Here is a 20,291-nt window from a genome sequence, read left to right on the forward strand (position 1 = left end):
GCGAAACGCGGAACGGCAACGAGGCGCAGGCGGAGCGAGCAAGCATCAGCAGTGAGCTGTGGTCGACGCGCACTGCAACGACGTGGCTTACGACAAGATCTGCTCTTGTTTCGCGTGTTGTCGAAGCGAGAGAAGCGACGCTCCTCCCGCTCGACCTTCTCAAACGTCATCGGACCGCCCTGCAGATCCTGCAGATCGGAAGTCTCGCACGTGCAGCAAAACCGACGAAGGAAGTTGCACTGCCAGACAACGATGCACCAAGTTGACTATATACAGAGGTTACGGAGAGCGGGCTAGAGACGCGCAGAGACGGGTGCCGCCGCCTGCGAGGGAGGCAGCACCGGATCCTAGGCCGACGAGAGCGGGATGTCGAGCGGGTTCTGCGCATGGGCTTTGAGGCTCAGCCGCCAGTTCAAGCTGGCAAGGGAGAAATGGGACGCACCTTGCCCTTCTGGAGCTCGCTCTTGGTCGGCATCTTGTCGAGCTTGAGCAGCTCACTGCAGTGCGCGACGATGGGGTCGCGCTGCATCGACGCGGCAGCAACGACTTCCTCACCCTCTACGGAACGGGAAAAGATCCGTCAGCATGAGGCACTGCGTACAGATTATCAGAAAGAGCGCCGACGCACTCGTGTAGTATGCGACAAACTTGAGCTCGTCCGGGTTGCCGTCAATGACGACGTCGTCCCACTCGCTCGCCTTGGTCGACCCGGCATAGCGCAGCTGCTGACCCTGCGCCGACCAGAAGACGGCGACCTTGTCGTACGCCTCGCGCTTCTGCGTCGCGATCAGGTGCGCGATCGTGCGGCCGTGGTTCTGTGGGACGCGCCGAGCGACATCAGTAGCTTTTCGGTGCAACAAAGCTGACGAGACTAACGCTTGCGACGTTCCTGCAATGGGATCTCGCGTCAGTACCGGAACGGCCGAGAAGATGGAGGCTCGAGAACGGACCAGTGCTGGACGTAGTTGACGCCCTTGGGCGAGTCGAACGTGGCCAAGTCGCCGAGCGCAAAGACACGCCCCTTGCTCTTGCCCTTGAGCTGCTCAATCTCAAGCACGTCGTCGGTGCGGACCGAGCCGTTCTTCTCGAGCTCGAGTCCCGCGTCCTTGAGGAGCTGCGACGCGGGCTTGACGCCCGTCCCGAGCACGACGAGGTCGGCGGGAAGGACCGTCCCGTCCTTGAGGTGCACGGCGCCAACCTTGGACTTGTCGCTCTCGCTCGGCGCAAAGTGCGACAGCTCGGCGGGGAGCACGAACTTGGTCCCCTTGCCCTCGTGGAACTTGCGGATCCCGTTCCCGATCGCCGGGCCGAGAATCTTGCTAAACGGCGTCTCCTCCATTCCGACGACCGTGAGCGACGCCTTGCCCGCGAGCGCGAGCGCCACCTCCATGCCGATGAAGGACGAGCCGACAATGACGGCGTTCTTCTTCGGGTCGCTCTCGCCCGGCTGGCCGACGACAGAAGTGATGGCCTCGGCATCAGCGACACCGCGAACGGTGAAGATGTTGCCGAGGTCGATGCCGTCGAGCGGGATCTTAGTGGGCGTTGCGCCCGTTGCGAGGATGAGGTGGTCGTAGGTCGCCTTGTCTCCGTTCGCCAGCTCCACGGTCGCATTCGCAAAGTCGAGCTTTGTCGCTTCCTGCACGCGCACGCATGAGTGAAGCGCATAAGTGAAGTGAGACGAGAGCGAGGGATGGGCAAAGAGGCGCACCGTGCCGAGCACAAACTCGACCTTCTGCTTGTCGTAAAACTCCTTGCTCCGCAGTGCGAGCTTGCCCGGATCGCTTATGAGGGCCTTGGAGATCTTGGTCCGGTCGATCGGGAGGTGCGGCTCCTTGGACACGACGCGAATGCTCCCCGTGAACCCTTCGTCGCGCAGCGCCTCGATGGCGTGCGCGGCACCGGGCCCGCCGCCGACGATGAGGACGTTGGCGTGCGGCGAAGCCGAGCCAATCTCAATCGAGGGCGCCGCGGGCTCGCGGGTCTTGGAAACGGTTGCATCGTCGGCGTGAACGTAGACGTATGAACCGTCCGTCTCAACCTGAAGGGTCCCATAATCATCAGAAGTGCGTCTTCGAGACAATGTCGGAAGCGCACCTTGAAGCTCTGGAGGCTGTCGATACCGGGTGCGTCCTCAATATCGCCGTTCGAGCAAACGTCTGCGAGCGAGTCAGTCGTTAGCTAATGCGACTCCGAACTTGAGCGCTCTTCGAAAGCTTACTGAAGCAAGCACCGTGCCACGGGCTGCGTTCAAGGGTCTGATCAGCCTCCTTTTTCCTACAACGGAGCGAAGGAAGCGGAACGCACCAAACGAGACGTCCACTCTCGGTCAGGACGCCCTTGGCGAGCGGCGCGCCATAGTGCGTGCACTTGCTACTGTTGGCGTAGTACTGGCCCTTGATCTGCGTTTCGGCAAAGCGAGAGCGTGTCAGCGGGGAGTGCGCATGCAGAACAGTGGGTGGTGCGATCGGGTGAGAGGCGGTCGAGTCGTCCGATTCGAGCGAGACAGGAACAGGAGCGTCTCAGGGAGAGCTGGCAACCCGCCCCGACGATCTCCAGAGCGAATGCTCGCGGGGCAGACGCACCTTTGAAAGGAGGATCTTGGTCTCCGAGTCCTCCTTGGGGAACGGGATCTCCTTCCTGCGTGCGCCCGACGCCAGTCAGTCTCTGTCCGTCGTTCAGGCCAGCACAAAGAGGAAACGCACATCTGGCCATCCTTGAGGAGGTCGATCGGGCCGACCTGGATGCGAGCGAGGGGCATGACGGCAGAGGCGGAGAAAGCGCGGCGGGCGGGAGAGTAGCGAGTGAGAGTAGTGCGAGTCTTGAGCGGGTGCAGGAGGCTCAGCATCCGCCTGTGGTGAGGAGCGCAAGAGCAGGCGACGACGGCGATCGGAGTGGGGCTTCGCAACTGAGTCCGAAAAGGGAGCGTCATGGCTGACCGAACCTATCAAGATGCGTCGATTGCGCCCCTGCTCGCTCTGGATCGCCGCATCGTTCCAAGACGCCGCTGGTCTACGAGTGGTAGAGCGACGTGACCACGAGGAGCGACATTCATTGCTTCCGCGTGGGCGATCCGCATCCTCTCCACGCGCGCAAATAGCCCAACGGCAGAAGGAAGGGGAAAGAATACAGCAGTACACCCAGACTAGGCAGCAGCAAAACGAATAGCGACGCGGCGCGGGGAGCGAAAGAGGGAGGAGGGAAGGGTGAAGGAAATGTTCGGAGCGGGGCGAAAAGCGAGGGAGGGGGTGTATGGGAGAAGCGGGGATAGAGATGGCAGGCTGGGGGATCGAGGGTGGTATGCGATAGAAGAGGAACGGAGGGAGGGAGAGGCGGCAGGCGTCTACGCGACCGTCTCGACCTTCTTGGCGGCAGCCTCGGCGTCTCGCACGGGGGCAAAATAGGCGAAGCGCTCCATCGCTTCTTGTGCCGTCGCGCGAGCTGTACGCGGCAAGACGGGGCGTGTGAGTGCGCTAAACGGCGGAAGGACAGACAAGAGGGGGGAGAGAGCGCACCCTGGTGGTCGTACCGCAACAGGTTGTCGAGGAAATCGATCGCCTCGTTGCTCTGCGCGTGAGCACGGGTAAGCAAGCTGCTCTGCACACGCACAGGAGCTGGGAACGAAGGGGACACGCACGATGTACCGCTGGTTCTCGGACGTGATGAACTTGCTCCACGGCTTCTTCGCGTAGCTGTGGCGACAACCTTGCGTCAGTCTCGACTCGAGTAACATGCATAGGGGGAGAAGCGCGGAAACGAACCGGCCAAGGATGTCGTCAAACTCGGGTGCGAGGTCGATGTCGTACTTCTCGAGGTACGCGTACAGGTCGTCGGTGCCGAGCACCTTGGTGATCTTGACGAGTTGGTCCTCTGCACACGCGCGCCTCTCACTTGTCAGGAGCAGTGCAGGGGTAAGGGAGGTGAGAAGGGCGCACCGTTCGAGTGGCCATGGAAGAAGGGCTCCTTGCGGAAGATCATGCTTGCAAACATGCACCCGAGCGACCACATGTCGAGCGAGTAGTCGTACTCTGTGCGGACGGCAACAAGACAAACGCATGAGTAAATGCACCGACGGCTCAGTCTCAGAGCCCCGAAACAAGCACCGACGCACCCTGGAAGTCGACGAGGAGCTCGGGGCCCTTGAAGTACCTCGACGCGACGCGGACGTTGTACTCTGTCCCCGGGTGGTAGAACTCTGCCAAGCCCCAGTCGATGAGGCGGAGCTGGCGGCGCTCGTGGTCGATCATGACGTTGTGCGGCTTGACGTCGCGGTGCATGATGCCGCGCGAGTGGCAGAAGTCGAGCGCCTTGAGGAGCTCGTAGATGTAGTAGCGCACGTCGTAGTCGGTCAGGCGCGGGTACAGCACCTTGAAGTCGGTGTTGTTGACGTGCTCAAACACGAGCGACGGCGTTTTGCTCTGGAAGGGAGAGTGTGAGTGGAAGTTGCTGGCGTCAAGGGGAGCCCCAGCGCACCTGCGGGTCGCGCACGACGTCAAGGAGAGTGACGACGTTGGTACCGCCGGCAAGGTTCTGGAGGATCTTGATCTCGCGCTTGATCTTCTTCTTCTTGACCGGCTTGAGCACCTTGATCACACACTTTTCGTCGTTGACGACGTTGACGCCCTCGAACACCTCCGAGTACTGTAGAGATGGCTGCTCAGCTGCAAGCTCTGGTGCACGCGCGTCCTGGACGCGTAGCGGCGAGACCGGAGGGAGAGCGGCCGACGCACCTTGCCACGGCCGACCTTGCGCACGACTTCGTAGTTGTCTTGGATGCCCTGTGCGTGAGGGTGCGGGTCAGTGAGCTGACACAGGGGAAGCAGCCGTGGTCGAGGCGCACCCATGCAACCTGTCGCAGTCAACCCGAGGACGAAGTCAGTCTCGAGGCGCGGTCTGACGAGAAGGAGAGCGGGACAGACCATGAGGGCATCGTAGTTGTGCCAGGACTCGCCAAACTGCTCGTTTGCGTCGGGGTAGACGCGTGCGATCGAGCGGGACGAGGACATTGCGGGCGATGAGCGGACGAGGCCAAGTGGAGGGGGACACGGAGATGCGGCGGGTCGGCGGTCTCTGCGAAGGGTCCGGCGGGGGTAAAGTGCGGCGGTGAAGCTCGCTGTGGCAGTCTCGTGGCTCTGCGAGACGAGTGCGAGGCGGGGCGGTGCGCTTGAGCGTGCGAGACGGTGCGGCGCAGCAGCTCGCAGCAAGCGGCGGATTCGAAGGTTGATGCGCGGGTGGGAGGCAGTCCTGCTAGCCCCGGTGCACGCTGTCCTCTTCCCGGCGGCAGTCTGCGCGGTCGAGGGTCGAGCCGAGCTGCACGCCGCCGTCGCTGGCGCGTGCCGTGCGGCCCTCTCTTCGCTCGACCTTCTCCGCTGCGCTCTCTCGATCCGCGCAAGCAGGTCTGCCGTGCACTGAACCGTGTTTCTGCTGCTCTCGTGAGTGTCTCTGTTCTGGTCCTGCATGTCCATGAGGCGTACTCGCCCTTCTCGAGCTGCTTTCTGCCCGGAAAACCTTCGGGTTCAACCTCGAGCCTCCATGCGGAGACTTGCGAGCAGCACGAGGATCGCGCAGAGCGCTTCCTGCACGAGTGGGCGGACGCGCACGACGCCCCTGCCCTCTCCAAGCTTCCCTCCCCTCGTCGCTCGTCGCGCAGCCATGTTCAGCCTGCGATGCTACACCTTTTTATCCAATTGATCCTACCGCCGCGGGTCTTACTCACTCGCATTGTGGCGGAGACACTCCGGCTCGTTACCGTGACTGAGGCTGAACCATGTGCACGACGATGCGACGAGCGAGCGGGACAGAGGGCAGGGCTACTTCGGCTCGTGCGGCCGTTATAGGAGCACTCGAGCTGTTCTTACGTACAGCCGCTGACCTCTGCTTCCATCCCGCAGCCCACTACCTCGCTGCCTTGGTCCGAATTGCCCGCCCTCGTGACGCTCGCAGGTCGAATCGCTCCTCTGCAGCCGATAGACGAGGTGGTAGCTCTGGTTTCCTCTCTGGCCGCAATGCCTACTTCATCTGGCTCCTTCGGACTCGCCAGACTCGCCATGTCTTCCGGGCCGCTCGAGAGTGTACCGTACATTTGCTTTGTGACACCTGTCGAGGAGGAGAAGGAGCCGAGTCGGCGGAAAGTCGAGGTTCTTCCTACAGGGCGGCGTTCTGCGATGCAATGCTTTACGATGCCCCAGGGGTTCAAAAGCCACTGCCCGTGCAAGACAAGGGAAGCGATCGCGCCGGCGTCGACTTCGGCGCGATCAGCGGAGCGGCCGCGTCTGCTCTCCGTTCGCTCTTCCGCTCGAGCTTCCTGTGCGGCAGAAGCAGTTCGGACAGCAAGCAGAGCACGGCAGCGCACTTTCTGCGCCGCTCGCTGTCACGTACGCACTCTTGCGGCTGCGCTCTCCTCGAGCCGAACCTCTCCACTTGTCCGAGCCGCAATGTCGACGTCGACCACGTCCGATCCGCTCCCTGCGCCTGCGCTGCCGTCGCACTCGGCTACGCCGTCCCAACTGAGCCCCGCCGCGCCCCTCGCCGGCGCGGCTGCGACGACCTCTTCCTCGACGAGCAGTGGAGGTCCTCCTGCTTCTGGCCGGAAAGACAAGGGCAAGGGCAAGGCCATCGACCTCAAGGGCTTTGCAGCAGGCACCGCAAGCGGGCTGACCAAGCTCGTCGTCGGTGCGCTTGCCTTCCGACCTCTGACCGCATCATCGTGCAGCTGCTCCTGCTCACGTTCCGCACGCGAAAACAGGCCACCCTTTCGACATTGTCAAGGTCCGGCTACAATGCTCGCCGCCAGGGACCTACTCGGGCCCGCTGGACGTGCTCATGCGCACGCTGAGACAGGAGGGACCGCGTGCGATGTACAAGGGTGCGCGGAAGCATCTCCTTCGCGGAGTCCATCGCGCAGCGCTGACTGATGAGATTGCAGGTGCAACACCGCCGGCTATCGGGTGGACCATCAGCGATAGTATGCTCATGGGGTCGCTGCATCAGGTGCGTTCATCCAGTTTCTTCAGATCAGCTCACATACTTACCCTCAGCGCCGACCCTCCTTTTTCCGGCCACAGTACCGCCTCATTATTGCACGAGCTGAGACAGGCGACTGGTCGGGCTGGCGAGACGACGGCAAGGGGCGTTCGCAGGCGAACGAGCCCAAGAACCTGCAGCTCTCTCTCGGCGGGCACTTCCTCGCGGGCCTCCTCGCGGGGCAGACCGTGTGCTTCGTCGCGTGCCCGACCGAGCACCTCAAGGCGCGGCTGCAGATGCAGACAACGGGGCCGAGGCTATATACGGGGCCGATCGACTGCGCGAGGAAGGTCATCCAGGTCAAAGGCGTCACGGGCCTGTGGCACGGGCTCGGCGGGACGCTCCTCTTCCGCAGCTGGATGGGCGTCATGTGCGTCTTTTCGTCTGTGCATCGTATGAGAAGGCGAGACTGACGAGGCGGGGCGGGCGCAGGTTCCTCTCGTACGAGCTCATCCTCCGCGGCCTCAACAAGTTCGCGCCCGACCTGAATCAGGGGACGGCAAACTTCCTCGCGGGCGGTATGGCGAGCAACTTCTTCTGGGTGTCGGCCTTCCCGTGCGTCCCAGTCGTGTGCGCCTACAACCCCGCCGAGCTGACCTCGTACGCTCCTCCAGGTTCGACGCCGTCAAGAAGTGCGCTTCCTCTCCCTGCTAGCTCCACTCTCCTTTCGCTGACACTGTCTGTCTCCGCACGCAGCCGCCTCATGACCGACTCGCTCACGAACCCTCGCTACCCCACCTGGCGCGCCTGCGCGCGCTCCATCTACGCCGAGGGCGGGCCCAAGGTGCGTCTCCTCGGTCTTCACTGACTCTTTGCGCGCCTTGTAGGAGGGCTGACTGGACTGTGTAACCCCGCAGGCGTTCTACCGCGGGTTCGTGCCCGGAATCTTGCGCGCCTTCCCCACCGTGAGCCTCTCTCGCTCCCGCGTTCTCGCCGTGCTTCGCTGACGCCCCCTTGATGCGTATACTGAACGCGTCGGCTTTATTTGTTTGGGAACGTGCGATGCACCTCATGGGCGCGGAAAAACTGGACAAGGCGTAAGCGGATCTCCAGCCGTCAGACGGAGGGAGTGGGCGTACGTACGTAGATCGGAAAAGACGCCGCGGTCGGCGTATGTTGTTGTGCAGTATTGTTGTAGATTGGTCGTCCCCCTTCACCAGCAGATAGACATGGCTCGAGTAGGCAACATTGCAACTTCTGTTCTCTCCCTTCGCTCCTCTCCCACCCTGCGTGTCCAGGGTTTTCCCTCCCCACTCCATTCTCAAGGCTCTGCTGCATGCAATTGAAACGCGCTGAGCTACAGCGAGTAGAGGCAGAGAGGACGAGAGATCAACGTCGAGGTGCTCGCGAGCGTCGCGCGACTGCGAACGAATAGCAGGTCGACGTAAGGGGCGCAGCGCAGTCAATTGTGACAGGAGCGTCCTTCACAGGTGCTTTTCGCACGGCAAGGTCGTCTACGTATGTACGTAGTCGATTCACACAGCCAGCCGAGCCAAGGGGACCGCGCGGAAGAAGCGCCGGCGAAGGTTGCCCTTTGTGCACACACTCCTGCCCGCAAACGGGAGCCGAGGGAGAGCTCGTAGCTGCACATTGCCCTCACTGGACCGCTCAGCTTTTCTGTCGACTCGCGCGAGTCGTTGTCCGCCCGCTGCTCCTGCTCGTCCGTCTTCATCAGCAGGTACGTGCGTCGCGACAAAGTGATTCGCCGATCGCTTGATGGCGCGCAGAACGCATAAAGACGAGCTCACAGCCCCGCACGAACAGCGATGCACACGGCCCCGGCCCTTCCCACCGAGCTTCTTCTCGAGATCTTTCGGCTCTCGCTCGTCAAGTCGCGCAGTAAGGCACGCCGCGCATCGCTCCGGAGCTACAGCCTCGTGTGCAAGAGCTGGCACGCCGTGGCGACGCCGGAGCTGTACAGCGGGCCGCTCGAACTCGTCGCGACGGACATCCTCGGCGGAGACGCGACGTTGACGGGACGCCTGCACGCCAAGCTCCCCGACGCGACATTGCGGCTCGTACACAGCGTTCGCCTTCAGATTGCTGGTTCCAGTCGAGCGGAGCAAGATGCTCTGCGGAACCTCGTCACCGGCATGTCGCACTTGCGCAAGCTCAACATCGTCCGTCCCCGCCACGAGTGGGACAATCGCGCTGCGGGCGTACTCGGCATAGTTCGCGCGTGCAAAGCAACCTTGCGCTCCCTCACCTTCACCGGTGCCGTCCCTGGTGGCTTCACCGACCTCCTCAACCAGCTGCGGGTCCTCGAGGAACTGCACTTCGTCGACCAAGGTTCGATCCCTCTCGCCCTTCCGCCACCCAAGTGTCGCCTCCGCGCGCTCACATTGAGGGGTCAGGATCTGGTCGCAACAACACTGCCCTACCTCGTCACGCCTTCAAAGAATGTCCTCGCCTCCCTCGGAATCAGCCTGGAACGCCCCACCTCGGCCCATCTCGGCAATGCCGCCAATCTTCCGCACCTCGAGCACCTCGAGCGTCTCGAACTGTGGTTCTCCGACTTTGTCAATCAGTCGACAGTCGACCGCTTCTTGTCCGTCCTGTCTTGGGCAAGCCAGCTACCGGCCCTGCGATCCCTCGTGCTCAGCACCGCCGACCCACCTGGCGCAGTTATCAGGCCCCTCGAGTACTTCCACCAACTGCCTCCAAAACTAGTCCGACTCGACCTCGGCACGCATACGCCTCCGGGGGCCGAATCTGTCCGTTTCCTCGAAAATGCGACCTGGTTGCCTGGCCTCCGCGTCCTTCGCACCATGGCGAAATATGCCGGCGCTGTGCCCGAGTATGAGCCGATCGAAAGTCGGAGCAGGGCGACTATGGAGGACGTTGCCCGCAAGCGGGGCCTCGACATTGAGTGGATTTGGCCGGAGGATCTTTTCGACGTGTAGCGGAACAAGACCGAGGTCGGCTTCGAGCAACACGATCCCTCAGACCCTCTGCTCACCTGCGCACAGGGTCCGCATCGTGCATACATATAAGCGGCCAAGCGAGCGAAAGCGTCTGTCAGTCTACCCCCAGAAGTCCGAAGCGTTTCGCCGCTTCCACCGTTCTCTCGCGAGTGCCCAGCCAGGATAAACGAAAAAGGAAGCCATTACGAGATAGCAAGAGCACTACATAGCGACCGCCTCCTCCCGCTCGAGTGCGCGCCTTCTCCCCGTTGATGCTCCGACGAGCGACGCGGCGTCCTCGAGCCCTGTCCTTCCCGCCTCCCTGCACAACAGCGCACGCAAGCCTAGACCTGCGAGACCTCCATCTGGGTAAAGTTGACGAGGTCGCTCGCGGGCTGGAGCGCGAGGCACGCGCGCAAAAAGGCCTCGAGCGCCTGGCGCTGGCGGTTGAGCGAGTTGATCGGCTGGCGCCCGGGCTTGGTAAGGGGCGCCTTGAGCATGTAGCTCAGGAGGCCGAGGACCGAGTAGAGCTGCTCGAACTCGCCGTTGGGCGACGACTGCTCGCGGTACGTGACGCGCGTCATGAGCTCGGCGAGGAGCGCGAGGTCAAGGATGAGCGGCGTCGCGAGGAGCGAGTCCTGGCACGTGTTGTAGATCGAGAGGGTGTTGCGACCGCCCATGCCGATCTCGCTCGTGTAGTCGTCGAGAGCCTGCGAGCGACGGAACACGAAACCAGGTTAGCAACGGCTTCCGAGCGACGCAACGAGGCAACGGGCGGCGGCGCACCTTCTTGTCATCGCCGGCCGCAGGAAGATACTGTACAAGCCAAGGACGATAGGAGGCGCCAGGAGGGGGAAAAGGGCGGGAAAAGGAGCGAAAAAGGTCGAAAAGTCAGCCAAGCCGCTCCTGTTCTGTCTGTCGACCGTCATGACTGGCCTTGATTACGATACAATGGTCCGGGTGCTCGGTAGCCTTGCCCTTGACCCATCCGTCCTTGGAGTCGGCCTCGCGCTGCGCGAGCGGCTTGTAGAGGAGCGGGTTGCTCTCGACCATGTCGTCGACGACCGAGGCCTTGGTGATCTCCTTGCTGCGGAACTGGGCCGGGGCACTGTGCATCAGGCAGATCGGTCAGCGGCCATAAGATGGAGGAAGAGGCAGGCCAAGAGGCGCACGAGAGGTTCTTGCCGTCCTGCAGGTCGCAACGAATCCGTCAGCGGGTTCAGACAGCTAGATTGGACAGGACTCAGGCTCACGTTGTTACCGAGGTGGTTGTACGACGCGATGAGGCGCGGCTGCGAGCGAGAGAGCGTGAGGACTGGCGAAAGCGGGTGCGAGTTCAGCGGCGCTAACCTTAATACCGGCGTTGACGAGGTACTCGGCGAGCACACTCTTGACCTGCATGCACAGCCCGGAGCGTTAGACGGTCGCTCAAGAAGGAACAGCGGACGGGAAAAAGGCGAAGAGACTGACCTTGGTTTGGCCCGACTTGAAGTCGTCGCCGCCGATGAAGGCCTTCTCGCGCTCGGCGAGCTCGATCACACCCGGGACGTTGGTGTTCTGCGGAGCCTGTGGAGCGGAACAGAGACGAGGAACCGAGTCAGTCGCGGGCCCCTCGAGTTGACCTTCTCATCTTGACGAGAGGAGACGAGCACGACGCACGCCGTTGATGAAGGGGACGCCCTCGAGGATGGACGCGACGGCAAAGATGGTCGAGGGCGAGACCTCCTCGTGCGACGTCTTGATGGCGCGGAGGAGGTTGTCGGCCGAGTCGTTGACGCCCGCGACGAGGTTCGAGAAGCGCTCCGTGTTGGCCGTCCAGAGGACGACGACCTGGTCGAGGTCGTGCTTGGCCTTGAACTCGCGGATGTCGCGGCGCACGTGCTCGAGGTGCTGCTGCTTGTCGTGGCCGGGGATGACATTGTCGGCGCGCTCCTCCTGGTTGGCGTTGATGAAGGTCGGGTAGTAGATCGACGGGAGGGGCTTGTACTCGGCGAGGAGCGGCTGGAGCTGGCGCTGCAGGTCGTACTCGAGGACCTTGGCGCGGCGCGCGGCCTGGTCGAGCGGGAGGCCCGAGATGTCCCACCCGCCGACGACGAGGTCGTTCGGGTGGACCATCGGGAGGACGTCGGCGAGCGGGACGTGGACGTCGTTGCCCTCGGCGTCGACGCCGAGGCGCATGGTCGACGCGCGGACGAGCGAGCCGAGGTAGTTGGGCGTCTGGATGCCGTCGCGCGTGCCCCACGACACGTTGTGGCGGTTGGCGAGGATGGTCGCGGTGAGCGTCGTGCCGTTGTTGCCGCCGAGGCCGACGAGCATGAGGCCCGTCTTGGGTACCTTGCGCTCGGTGCGGAACTCGAGGTGCTTCTCGACGGGGCGCACGCGGTACTTGGCGTAGCCGTCGGCGCCGACGTCCTTGTGCACGGCGGCCGAGTGGAACGTGTACTTGGCGAGGAGGGCGTCGTCCGTGTAGGTCAGGTTGGGCGATTCGACCTCGACGCTCCCGAGCGGGCGACGCGCCGCGGTCGGGTCGACGGGCTGCGGCGGGACCGAGAGCGAGAGCGTCGCGGCGGCGTCAACGGCGGCACGGGCGCCGGACGCTACCGTCTCAGCGACGGCGGCGACCGTGTCGGCAAGCGAAATGGGGGCCATGGTGGGTGAGGCGAGGTGAGGTGGTGTTGAGGGAACTTAGTGAGTTTCTTCGTTGCCGGGGGCGGTGACGCGGCTAGCTCTGCGAGTGCAACACACGAGAGATAGGGTCAGGTTCTGTGCATTGTTCTGCGCCGAGAACGCGCGTGGGAGGAAGCGGTGTCTCCGGTTGGGGGCACGCGGGGCTCGTGCGGAGGAGCGAGCAGGGAACGGCAACGCACCCCCGGTGAGCTGTTCATCCGTGAGAAGCGAGCAGGGCAAAGGTTAGTACGGGCATCGTGCACTCTGAGCAGAGCAAGGGCGACTCGCTGTTGTGGGAACCTGCGCGGGTGGACGCGACGTGTCAGCGGCGAGGCTCGGCAACAGGACGCGGGAATGCGACGGGGGCGCGACGCACTGAACAGAGAGTTCGAGAACGTGTTGTACGGCGGTACGGGCTCAAAGTGACGCGGTTTGCGCGTCTACTCTGAGTGGGATGGGGAGGGGGATTGGTGAGGAAAAGGAAAGAGAGAGAGGAAGGATCCGCGACGACGGAGCCGGCGAGGTGCCGTCCGCTCGTCGCGCCTCCTGCCCGCGGCGAGTGCCCCCCGGTTCCGGTCCTTGCCCACCCGCGTTCTGGGGTCTTTGCACCGCCCCGGCCGCGTCCCACTCTCGCTCGCAACGTTCATCGTCCGAGCCGTCCGTGCAGTCCTTTCCCCCCACCTTGCCTCGGCATCCCTCATCCACCCGCCGTCGTTCAACACGCGAAATGCTCTCTGCGAATCACTGTAGAGACAGCACACCCTTACCGGGAAGCAACTAGTATACTGCTGTTTCGCAATGCACGGATAGTTTGTCGATCGATTCTTTCTCCTTTTCTCTTTGCGCCCTCCTCCTGCGCCTCTTTCCCTGCGTCGACGCGTCTATGTGCGAGTCTCGGTGACTTAGAACTTGTAGACCTGCGGAGACGGGAGCGAGGTCAGTGTTTGACCGTCCGGCGAAGGAGGCCACCTCGCACGCACCTGCTCCTTGGTGTACCCGAGCTCCTGCAAATGTTCGTGTGTGAGCACACAAGGACACGGCGGAAGAGGAAAGAGAAGCGACGAACGGCAAGGCAGCCAGTGAGCTCGCCCTGGTCCGAAGGCGACTGCAGAGCGGCAGTACCACGGAAGGTCAGCTTCCGAAGTCTCACGATGCACGCCTAGCTTCGGTGGCTCTCGACGCACCTTCTTGGCACCTGCGAGGGCCTTGACCTGTCCAGGCGGGCCGCCTGCATGCGCAAGTCGAGCGTCAGCGGGAACTGCAGAAACGCGCGCACAACGTGCTCCTTCCCGCCCAGCTTCCCACGCGCAGCCAGCCTCCATCGCCCTCTTGCGCGATCCAGCACACGCCAAAAAAAAACCCCCAGGCCAGTCCAAACCGACTCACAGACAAACACCTTGATCTTGTCCTTCTGGTCGGGCGTCGTGCCAAACTTCTTGAGCGCGCTCGTGACGAGGTCGCCGTCGACGTAGCCCGTCGGGCCGGCCCACCCCTTGGGGGGCTTGTCGAGGACGAACTGGACCGAGAACTGCTCGGGCTTGCGCGCGGCGAGGTCTGTAGCGTCGTTCCGGTTTCGGTTGCACAGGGTCAGCGATGGGTTTCGAGGGGAGGAATCGAGGGAAGCGGGAGGCGGAAGACGCACCCTCAAACTCCTTGCGGAGGAGGATGTCGGCCTCGGTGACGTTCGAGAAGAGGAGCGTGACCTTGGTCTTGTCCTCGGGGTTGGCGCTGCGGCACACACAAACACGGACGGACTCGGGTCAGTCGAGCTCGGCGAACAAGCAAAGGGACAATGAAGGGACGCACTCGATGGCCTGCATGACCTGCCACATGGGCGTGATGCCCGAGCCGCCGGCAATCATCGCGACCGACTCGTACTGGTTGGGCTGTGCAGCGGCAAGCAGGGGGAGCCGTCAGTCTCGGGATGTGAGCGAGCAGAGGGAAGATCGACGACGAACCTTCCACGGGTGCTTGGGGATCGGGCCTGCATGTGCGATTCGAGTAAGCGTGCGGAGTCGAAAAGGAGGAGGTACGGTTCGACGCACCCTTCATCGCGATCTTGTCGCCCGGCTTGAGCTTGAAGAGGTACTCGGTGAACGCGCCGCCGTTGTAGTGCTTGACGAGGAGCTCCTGCGGTCGGCGATTACACGGTACAACTCGTCAGCATCGACAGTCGTCGCTCTGTAGACGAGCACACGCGGACGAGCGCAGACGCACGAGCTTGCCCTCGACGTCGGGGGCGGTGACGGGGGTGTAGGGGCGGATGACGGGCTTGCCCTTGTCGTTGAGGCACTCGCCCTCCTTGGCGGCCTTGGTGACGAGCGCCGAGGCGACGGTGAGGCCGGACGAGGTGCCGTCGGGGAGGCTGAAGATGAAGCGCGACGTGTTGTGGTTGTACGGGATGACCTCGGTGAGCTCAAAGTCGCTGCACGCACGTGGCAAGGAGGGTGAGGACACGGGAACTGCGATGGAGACAAGCGGCGCGAGAAGCGCACCGGAACTCCTTGGGCGAGAGGGCGGCGTCGCCCTCGACCTTGACTGCGCCGGCGTCGTCCTTCTTCATGCCCTGTGCGTTGCCTGCGCCGGCAGAGGCGGGGGCCTTGCTCTCTTCGAGACGGAGGCGCTGGTCGCGGGTCGAGAGGTAGAAGGCGAGGGAGCCGGCGAGGCCTGCGCCGAGGAAGTAGGGGGCGGAGGACGAGGTGGAGGCGGTGGCGGACGAGGCATAACCGCGGGCGGGGGCAGCCTGCAGGGTGGATGCGATGCGGAGAGGAAGTGCGGGTCAGCGGAGGCGACGGACGAGAGGGAGAGCGAGAGGGAGAGGGGCAGACCTGGCGGGCAGCGGTGCGGAGGGAGGCGAGGGCAGAGCGGGCGAGCATGGTAGTAACTGGCAGCGTGCAGTCGAGTGCAAAGAGTCGCACAGAGCGAACGCTGGCCGCTCCCGCTCCTCGGCCTGGTCGGTCCTCTGCAGCTCGTCATCGCAACCTCCGCTGCCCGCTCTCGCCTCGTCCTGCGGTTCTGTCTTCCACTACACTGCGCCAAGAGCCCACTGGCACCCTCGTGCGCCCGCTCGAACCGCCGCACGAACTGCCCTCGCTCTCCCCCCGCCCTCTCCCCACTCGGTCGATTGCATCTCGGCGCTCTGGCTGGCCCAGCGCACCGTTCTTCGCGTTCTCAAAGTACTCGGACCCGACACAGTGAGTCCTGACGTAAAAGACATAGCCGCCGTCGGGTTCCCGCCTCCTCCACATCGACGGTCCGACCCGGCCAGGAGGGGGCGTGCACGTCTCGACGCAGCAGCTGGGAGCGTGGCAGACGGCGGGCGAAGCCTAAGGAGGTCACGGCTACTGCGTCGCAACGAAGCAGCGCCCTCCGCTGTTGCAGGCCGCGCTGACCTCCGCTTGCTTCCGCTCACAGCCTCGCCTCGCTGCTCCTCGCCTCACCTGCCGCCCGATAGCCAGCAACGACCGAGGCTCGAGCAGCCATGAGCAAAGCTGCTGCCGACCGCTACCAGCGGCAGCTGCTCGCGCTCCTCAAGGAGCCCGGCAACGACCAGTGCGCCGACTGCAAGGCGCGCAACCCGCGCTGGGCCTCGTGGGACCAGGGCGTCTTTCTCTGCGTCCAGTGCGCGTCCATGCACCGCAAACTCGGCAGCCACATCACCAAGGTCAAGAGCGTCACCCTCGACACCTGGACAAAGGAGCAGGTCGACGTGCGCGCTCTCCGCTCACTCCCGGTCTGGCTCGTCGCCTGACATCAAGCTCTGTCCGCAGAACATGCGACGGCTCGGCAACGTCAAGGTCAACTCGCTTCTCAACCCGGACGAGCGGCGGAATCCGTACGTGCACACTCGCTGCCTCGTCGAATCGACTTTCCGTGACCCGCGGCCCCTTCCACACAGACCGCCGCCTCCAGACTCGGGCGACGAGCGCAACGGCGAGCTCGAGCGCTTCATCCGCAATAAGTACGAGTACCGCGTCTTTGCCATCTCGCCGCCACCTTCGCCTACGCCCCGCGCTGCAAACGGCACATCGAACGGCAGCAACCTGTATGCCCCGCCGAGTGACCCGCCGCCGCCCATCCTGCCCTATCGCCCTCCAGCGTCCGCCGCTCCCGCTCCGTCATCCGCATTCGGCTCGTCTTTCCTGTCTCCGCCTTCCTCGTCCGCGTTCCCCGCCTCCTCGTCCCCAAGTCTTCCTCCTCGCCCGTCGCCTGCCGCATACACCGCTCCGGCGCTTTCACCTTCGCCCGGCCCGAAGAGCGTCCGCTTCCCAGATCTCCCGCCGACCATCATCCCCTCGGACACGGACTCGGACGACGACGAGATCGACGACCCATACGGGCCCTCGTCCTCCTCGTCCGCCCCCTTCTCCCGCTCCACCCTCAAGCGCCCGCGCGCGCCCTCGGCCTCGCTCCTCCCGCCGCGCAAGGGCGTCCTGCGCCGCTCGGCCCCGGGCGCCTCGAGCGAGATCCTCGTCGACTGGGCCGCCTTTACGCGCGACTCGTCCCTCTCCCACGACGGCGACGAGGGGGACGAGGACGTGTCGCTCGCGTCGCTCGGCGCGCTCGGGATGCGCGGCGCCCAGGTCGGGATGGCGGGCGTGTATGCGCCCAACGGAGGAGGCGCGATGGGCGTCCTCCCGCCGCAGTCGCAGTCGCACAGCCACCCGCAGGCGCCGTTCGCGGTCCCGTATGGTGCGGGCGTAGGGCAGCAGGCGATGGCGGCGCCGGCGTTCTCGGGAGGAAGCGGAGGAGGGATGCCCGCGGTCGCGCCGCTTCAGCCGCAGTACACGGGCTCGGCGAAGGGGTACTTGCACCAGCAACGCGAGCACCAGCAGCAGCAGCAGCAGCAGCAGCAGCAGCAGCAGCAGCAGCAGCAGCAGCAGCAGCAGCAGCAGCCGCAGCAGCAGGGGCTGCAGCCGCAGCAGACGGGGACGGGGATCGACGCGTTTCAGCAGATGTTCCAGCCGCCCGGACAGCGGGGAACACCGAACCCGTTCCAACAGCAGCAGCAACAGCAGCAGCAGCAGCACCCTCCTCCACAACAGCGCACGAACCCGTTTCACGCGCACCTCTTCGACCGCAACGCGTACTCGCCGAGCCCGCAGCCGCCGCAGGGCTCGTCGTCGCCGTCGCCGCAACCCGCTCCGCCGACTCAGCCCCAAGCGCCACCTGCTCCTTCTCCGACGCTCTTTGGCACTGCGACGCAGCATGCGCAGACGCAAAAGGCGATGGACGACATCTGGGCCGGGCTCGACTTTCTCGGCGGCGGCGGCGGCAGCAGCAGCAACAGCGCGGCTGCCGCGCCGTCGTCCTCCTTTCTGGCCGCTCCGCAGCCGCAGCAGCACTTTGGCGGTCCGCCCTCTGCGTCGCCGTTCGGCAGTAGCGCGCCCTCGCCCGCCCCTCAGCAGCAGCAGCCGCAGGCGCCGGCGCCGCTCCGCCCGCAGCTGACGGGCTTCATCCCGTCCTCCTCGTTCGGGCAGCAGCTCGCGCGCGAGTCGTCGCCCTTCGCGCCCTCGCCTTCCCAGCAGCAGCCGCCGGCGCTCTCGCTGCAGATCCCCGGCGGGCCCGGCAACCATGCGTCGTCGCAGCCCCCCTCGCCCGCGCCGTTCCTCCAGCCGCAGCGCACAGGCTTCGTACCCTCGTCCGCGTTTGGGCAGGACCCCGCCGCGAGGGGAAGCAGCCCCGGCGCCAACGGGTCGCCGGCACCGCTGCAGCCGCAGCGGACGGGGTTCGTTCCGAGCTCGAGGTTCGGGATGGAACTCGCGCAGGAACAGCAGCAGCAGGCGTCTTCTTCCGCATTTGGTGGCCTCGGGGGCGAGCGCCCTGTTTCGCCTGCGCCGTTCGATATCCCTTCCGCTCCGCCGCCTCAGCAGCAGCGACCGAACCCTTTCGCGAGCATGGGTTCGCAGATGGGCGCTGCGCTCCCTGGCACGCAGCAGCAGCAGCAGCAGCAGCAGCAGCAGCAATCAATGCTCATGGCGGCGGGGCAGCAGCAGGCGGGCTACCGTGGCTCGCCGAACCCGTTCCTCCAGCCTCAGGCGCAGCGGCCGCAGCTGACGGGGTTTGCGGGTGCGCGGGGGATGGCGCCGATGCAGCAGCAGCCGCAGCAGACGGGGTACGGGTTGCAGCCGCAGCTGACTGGGTTTGGCGGAGGAGGGGGCGGGAACCCGTTCTTGGCGTTCCAGCAGCAGCAGCAGCAAGGTGGAGGTGGGGGTTGGAGGTGATGTAGATCGAGGTCGAGGTGCAGTAGAGCGCGGATGTATCGCTCGAAGGCTGTGAGAGCGATAGACCGGGTTGAAAAGGTCCAGAGGGAAGAGGTGTGGCACTCGCTTCTCGGCTGTTATTTCGACGCTTCCGGCCGTTTGAAGCAGCTACCAGCTTGACGACTATTCTCGATGGCACCGAGTTGGACCGGCGAGTGCAGCGGCTGTGCGCTTCCATTCCTGCTTTACGGTTCTCTCCCTCCTCCGCTTCGCCGTCTCCGCTCTCGCATCTCGGCTAGAGCTTTCCACTGCTCGCATAGCTCAGAACTGCCTCGCGATGAACTCTGAGGCGTCGACCGAATCGATCCCAGCGCTGCCCGACGACCTGATTTACGAGGTCATCGAGGCGTGCGACTTGCTTCCGACGCAGCGGCACGAGACGCTCGGCAGCCTGAGCCTCCTCGCCACGCGCTTCACCGCGGCAGCTCGAAGGGTTTCGTGGCGCGAGATCACGATCGACTGGAGATTTGCGAGGACCACAGTGGTGCGGACGAAACTGCGAACCGAACCGACGTGGAAGGCGCAGGTCCGACTATGTACTCTGCTGGTTCCACCCTACTTTTACAGCCCCGCGTGGTACATGCGCGCCCTGTCGCAGCTGCCCAGCATTGAGCAAGTGCGAATCTTCGGACGTGAACCTGTGCCTCGCGCAACGCATCAGGCTCTCGCCGACGTTCTTCAACGCCAAAGAAGCACTCTGGTCAGCTTGAGCATAGATTGCTACTACCACGAACTATACGACCTGCTTGCCTCGCTGGGGGACGCGCCGAAGCTTTGCAGCTTGCACGTGGACAACTTGCCGAAACGACTGCCCCAACAGCGCGTCCAACTTCCATCCTTGACGAGGCTGCACATGCAGGAGGGATTCGATGCCAAAGCTTGGAGAACCATTGTCAGCGCGGCAGAGTCGACTCTCGTGTCAGTCGGCCTTCCCATCTCAGAGTCGCTTCTGGCGGTCGAACCGACAGAATTTCCGCGCCTTCGAGAGCTCGTGATGCACGGCTCGCCTTCGCCCTCCGCGCCTACGCCGAGTGACATCCGGTTGGTCAACGCATTCTTCCTTAGCTGTGCCGCTCTTCCCTTCCTCGCCACCCTGCGCCTGCACCTGCGCCACCATTCCTCGAGCTCTTTCCCGCCCAACCCGAGCCCGTCGTGCGCGCCGAGCTTCCTCGCGCTCGTCCCGCCGCGCATCGAGCATCTCGACTTGACCGAGTCGACCTTTTCGCGCGCCGACCTCGAGGCGTTCTTCTACGGCGCGACGCGGCCGGCGCGGCTGCGCACGCTGCGATGGGACGAGACGACGCTCGAGGGCGGCCCGGGGCAGAGCGAAAGCGAGGATGAAGACGAGAAGGAGGATTGGAGGGAGCGCTTGCGGGAGAAGCTGGCGGAGTGGGGCGTCGAGGTCACGACGCTGAAGCCCTGATGGTAGCGCTCG

General features: G+C 64.3%; 7 protein-coding genes across 7 annotated transcripts; 3 read left to right on the forward strand and 4 right to left on the reverse strand.

The window, feature by feature from the left end:
- Positions 1–347: 347 nt before the first annotated feature.
- Positions 348–2,761, reverse strand: JCM10292_006013 (uncharacterized protein; the record flags this gene model as incomplete). Its single annotated transcript, XM_076652004.1, has 11 exons — positions 348–380; positions 443–558; positions 629–815; positions 877–889; positions 951–1,639; positions 1,712–2,041; positions 2,098–2,159; positions 2,222–2,244; positions 2,308–2,402; positions 2,586–2,640; positions 2,706–2,761. 11 exons carry the CDS (start codon positions 2,759–2,761, stop codon positions 348–350), a joined length of 1,659 nt encoding a protein of 552 aa, XP_076502454.1.
- A 582-nt stretch (positions 2,762–3,343) lies between these two features.
- On the reverse strand, positions 3,344–5,006 carry JCM10292_006014 (casein kinase II subunit alpha/alpha'; the record flags this gene model as incomplete). The annotated part of the gene is made up of 10 exons (XM_076652005.1): positions 3,344–3,441; positions 3,516–3,567; positions 3,638–3,692; positions 3,762–3,870; positions 3,936–4,028; positions 4,112–4,418; positions 4,474–4,641; positions 4,731–4,778; positions 4,841–4,849; positions 4,920–5,006. The coding sequence occupies 10 exons, from the start codon at positions 5,004–5,006 to the stop codon at positions 3,344–3,346; spliced, it is 1,026 nt and encodes a 341-aa protein (XP_076502455.1).
- Positions 5,007–6,434: 1,428 nt separating this feature from the next.
- JCM10292_006015 (uncharacterized protein) lies at positions 6,435–7,970 on the forward strand (the record flags this gene model as incomplete). The annotated part of the gene is made up of 8 exons (XM_076652006.1): positions 6,435–6,672; positions 6,746–6,865; positions 6,926–6,990; positions 7,065–7,393; positions 7,456–7,578; positions 7,638–7,655; positions 7,720–7,807; positions 7,881–7,970. The coding sequence occupies 8 exons, from the start codon at positions 6,435–6,437 to the stop codon at positions 7,968–7,970; spliced, it is 1,071 nt and encodes a 356-aa protein (XP_076502456.1).
- Positions 7,971–8,789: 819 nt separating this feature from the next.
- Positions 8,790–9,926, forward strand: JCM10292_006016 (F-box protein; the record flags this gene model as incomplete). Its single annotated transcript, XM_076652007.1, has 1 exon — positions 8,790–9,926. The coding sequence occupies one exon, from the start codon at positions 8,790–8,792 to the stop codon at positions 9,924–9,926; it is 1,137 nt and encodes a 378-aa protein (XP_076502457.1).
- A 344-nt stretch (positions 9,927–10,270) lies between these two features.
- On the reverse strand, positions 10,271–12,575 carry INO1 (inositol-3-phosphate synthase INO1; the record flags this gene model as incomplete). The annotated part of the gene is made up of 8 exons (XM_076652008.1): positions 10,271–10,636; positions 10,713–10,742; positions 10,872–11,034; positions 11,099–11,115; positions 11,180–11,218; positions 11,277–11,321; positions 11,397–11,492; positions 11,586–12,575. 8 exons carry the CDS (start codon positions 12,573–12,575, stop codon positions 10,271–10,273), a joined length of 1,746 nt encoding a protein of 581 aa, XP_076502458.1.
- Positions 12,576–13,495: 920 nt separating this feature from the next.
- JCM10292_006018 (cytochrome b5 reductase family protein) lies at positions 13,496–15,469 on the reverse strand (the record flags this gene model as incomplete). The annotated part of the gene is made up of 12 exons (XM_076652009.1): positions 13,496–13,510; positions 13,574–13,597; positions 13,660–13,698; positions 13,778–13,821; positions 13,980–14,147; positions 14,236–14,321; positions 14,400–14,479; positions 14,552–14,577; positions 14,639–14,723; positions 14,811–15,018; positions 15,089–15,336; positions 15,422–15,469. 12 exons carry the CDS (start codon positions 15,467–15,469, stop codon positions 13,496–13,498), a joined length of 1,071 nt encoding a protein of 356 aa, XP_076502459.1.
- Positions 15,470–16,074: 605 nt separating this feature from the next.
- JCM10292_006019 (uncharacterized protein) lies at positions 16,075–20,279 on the forward strand (the record flags this gene model as incomplete). The annotated part of the gene is made up of 5 exons (XM_076652010.1): positions 16,075–16,302; positions 16,364–16,428; positions 16,492–18,800; positions 19,117–19,340; positions 19,716–20,279. 5 exons carry the CDS (start codon positions 16,075–16,077, stop codon positions 20,277–20,279), a joined length of 3,390 nt encoding a protein of 1,129 aa, XP_076502460.1.
- Between the last annotated feature and the right edge of the window lie 12 nt (positions 20,280–20,291).

Source organism: Rhodotorula paludigena (assembly GCF_050403205.1).
Source record: "Rhodotorula paludigena JCM10292 DNA, Rt_paludigena_JCM10292v1_ctg62, whole genome shotgun sequence".
Lineage (NCBI taxonomy): Eukaryota > Fungi > Basidiomycota > Microbotryomycetes > Sporidiobolales > Sporidiobolaceae > Rhodotorula > Rhodotorula paludigena.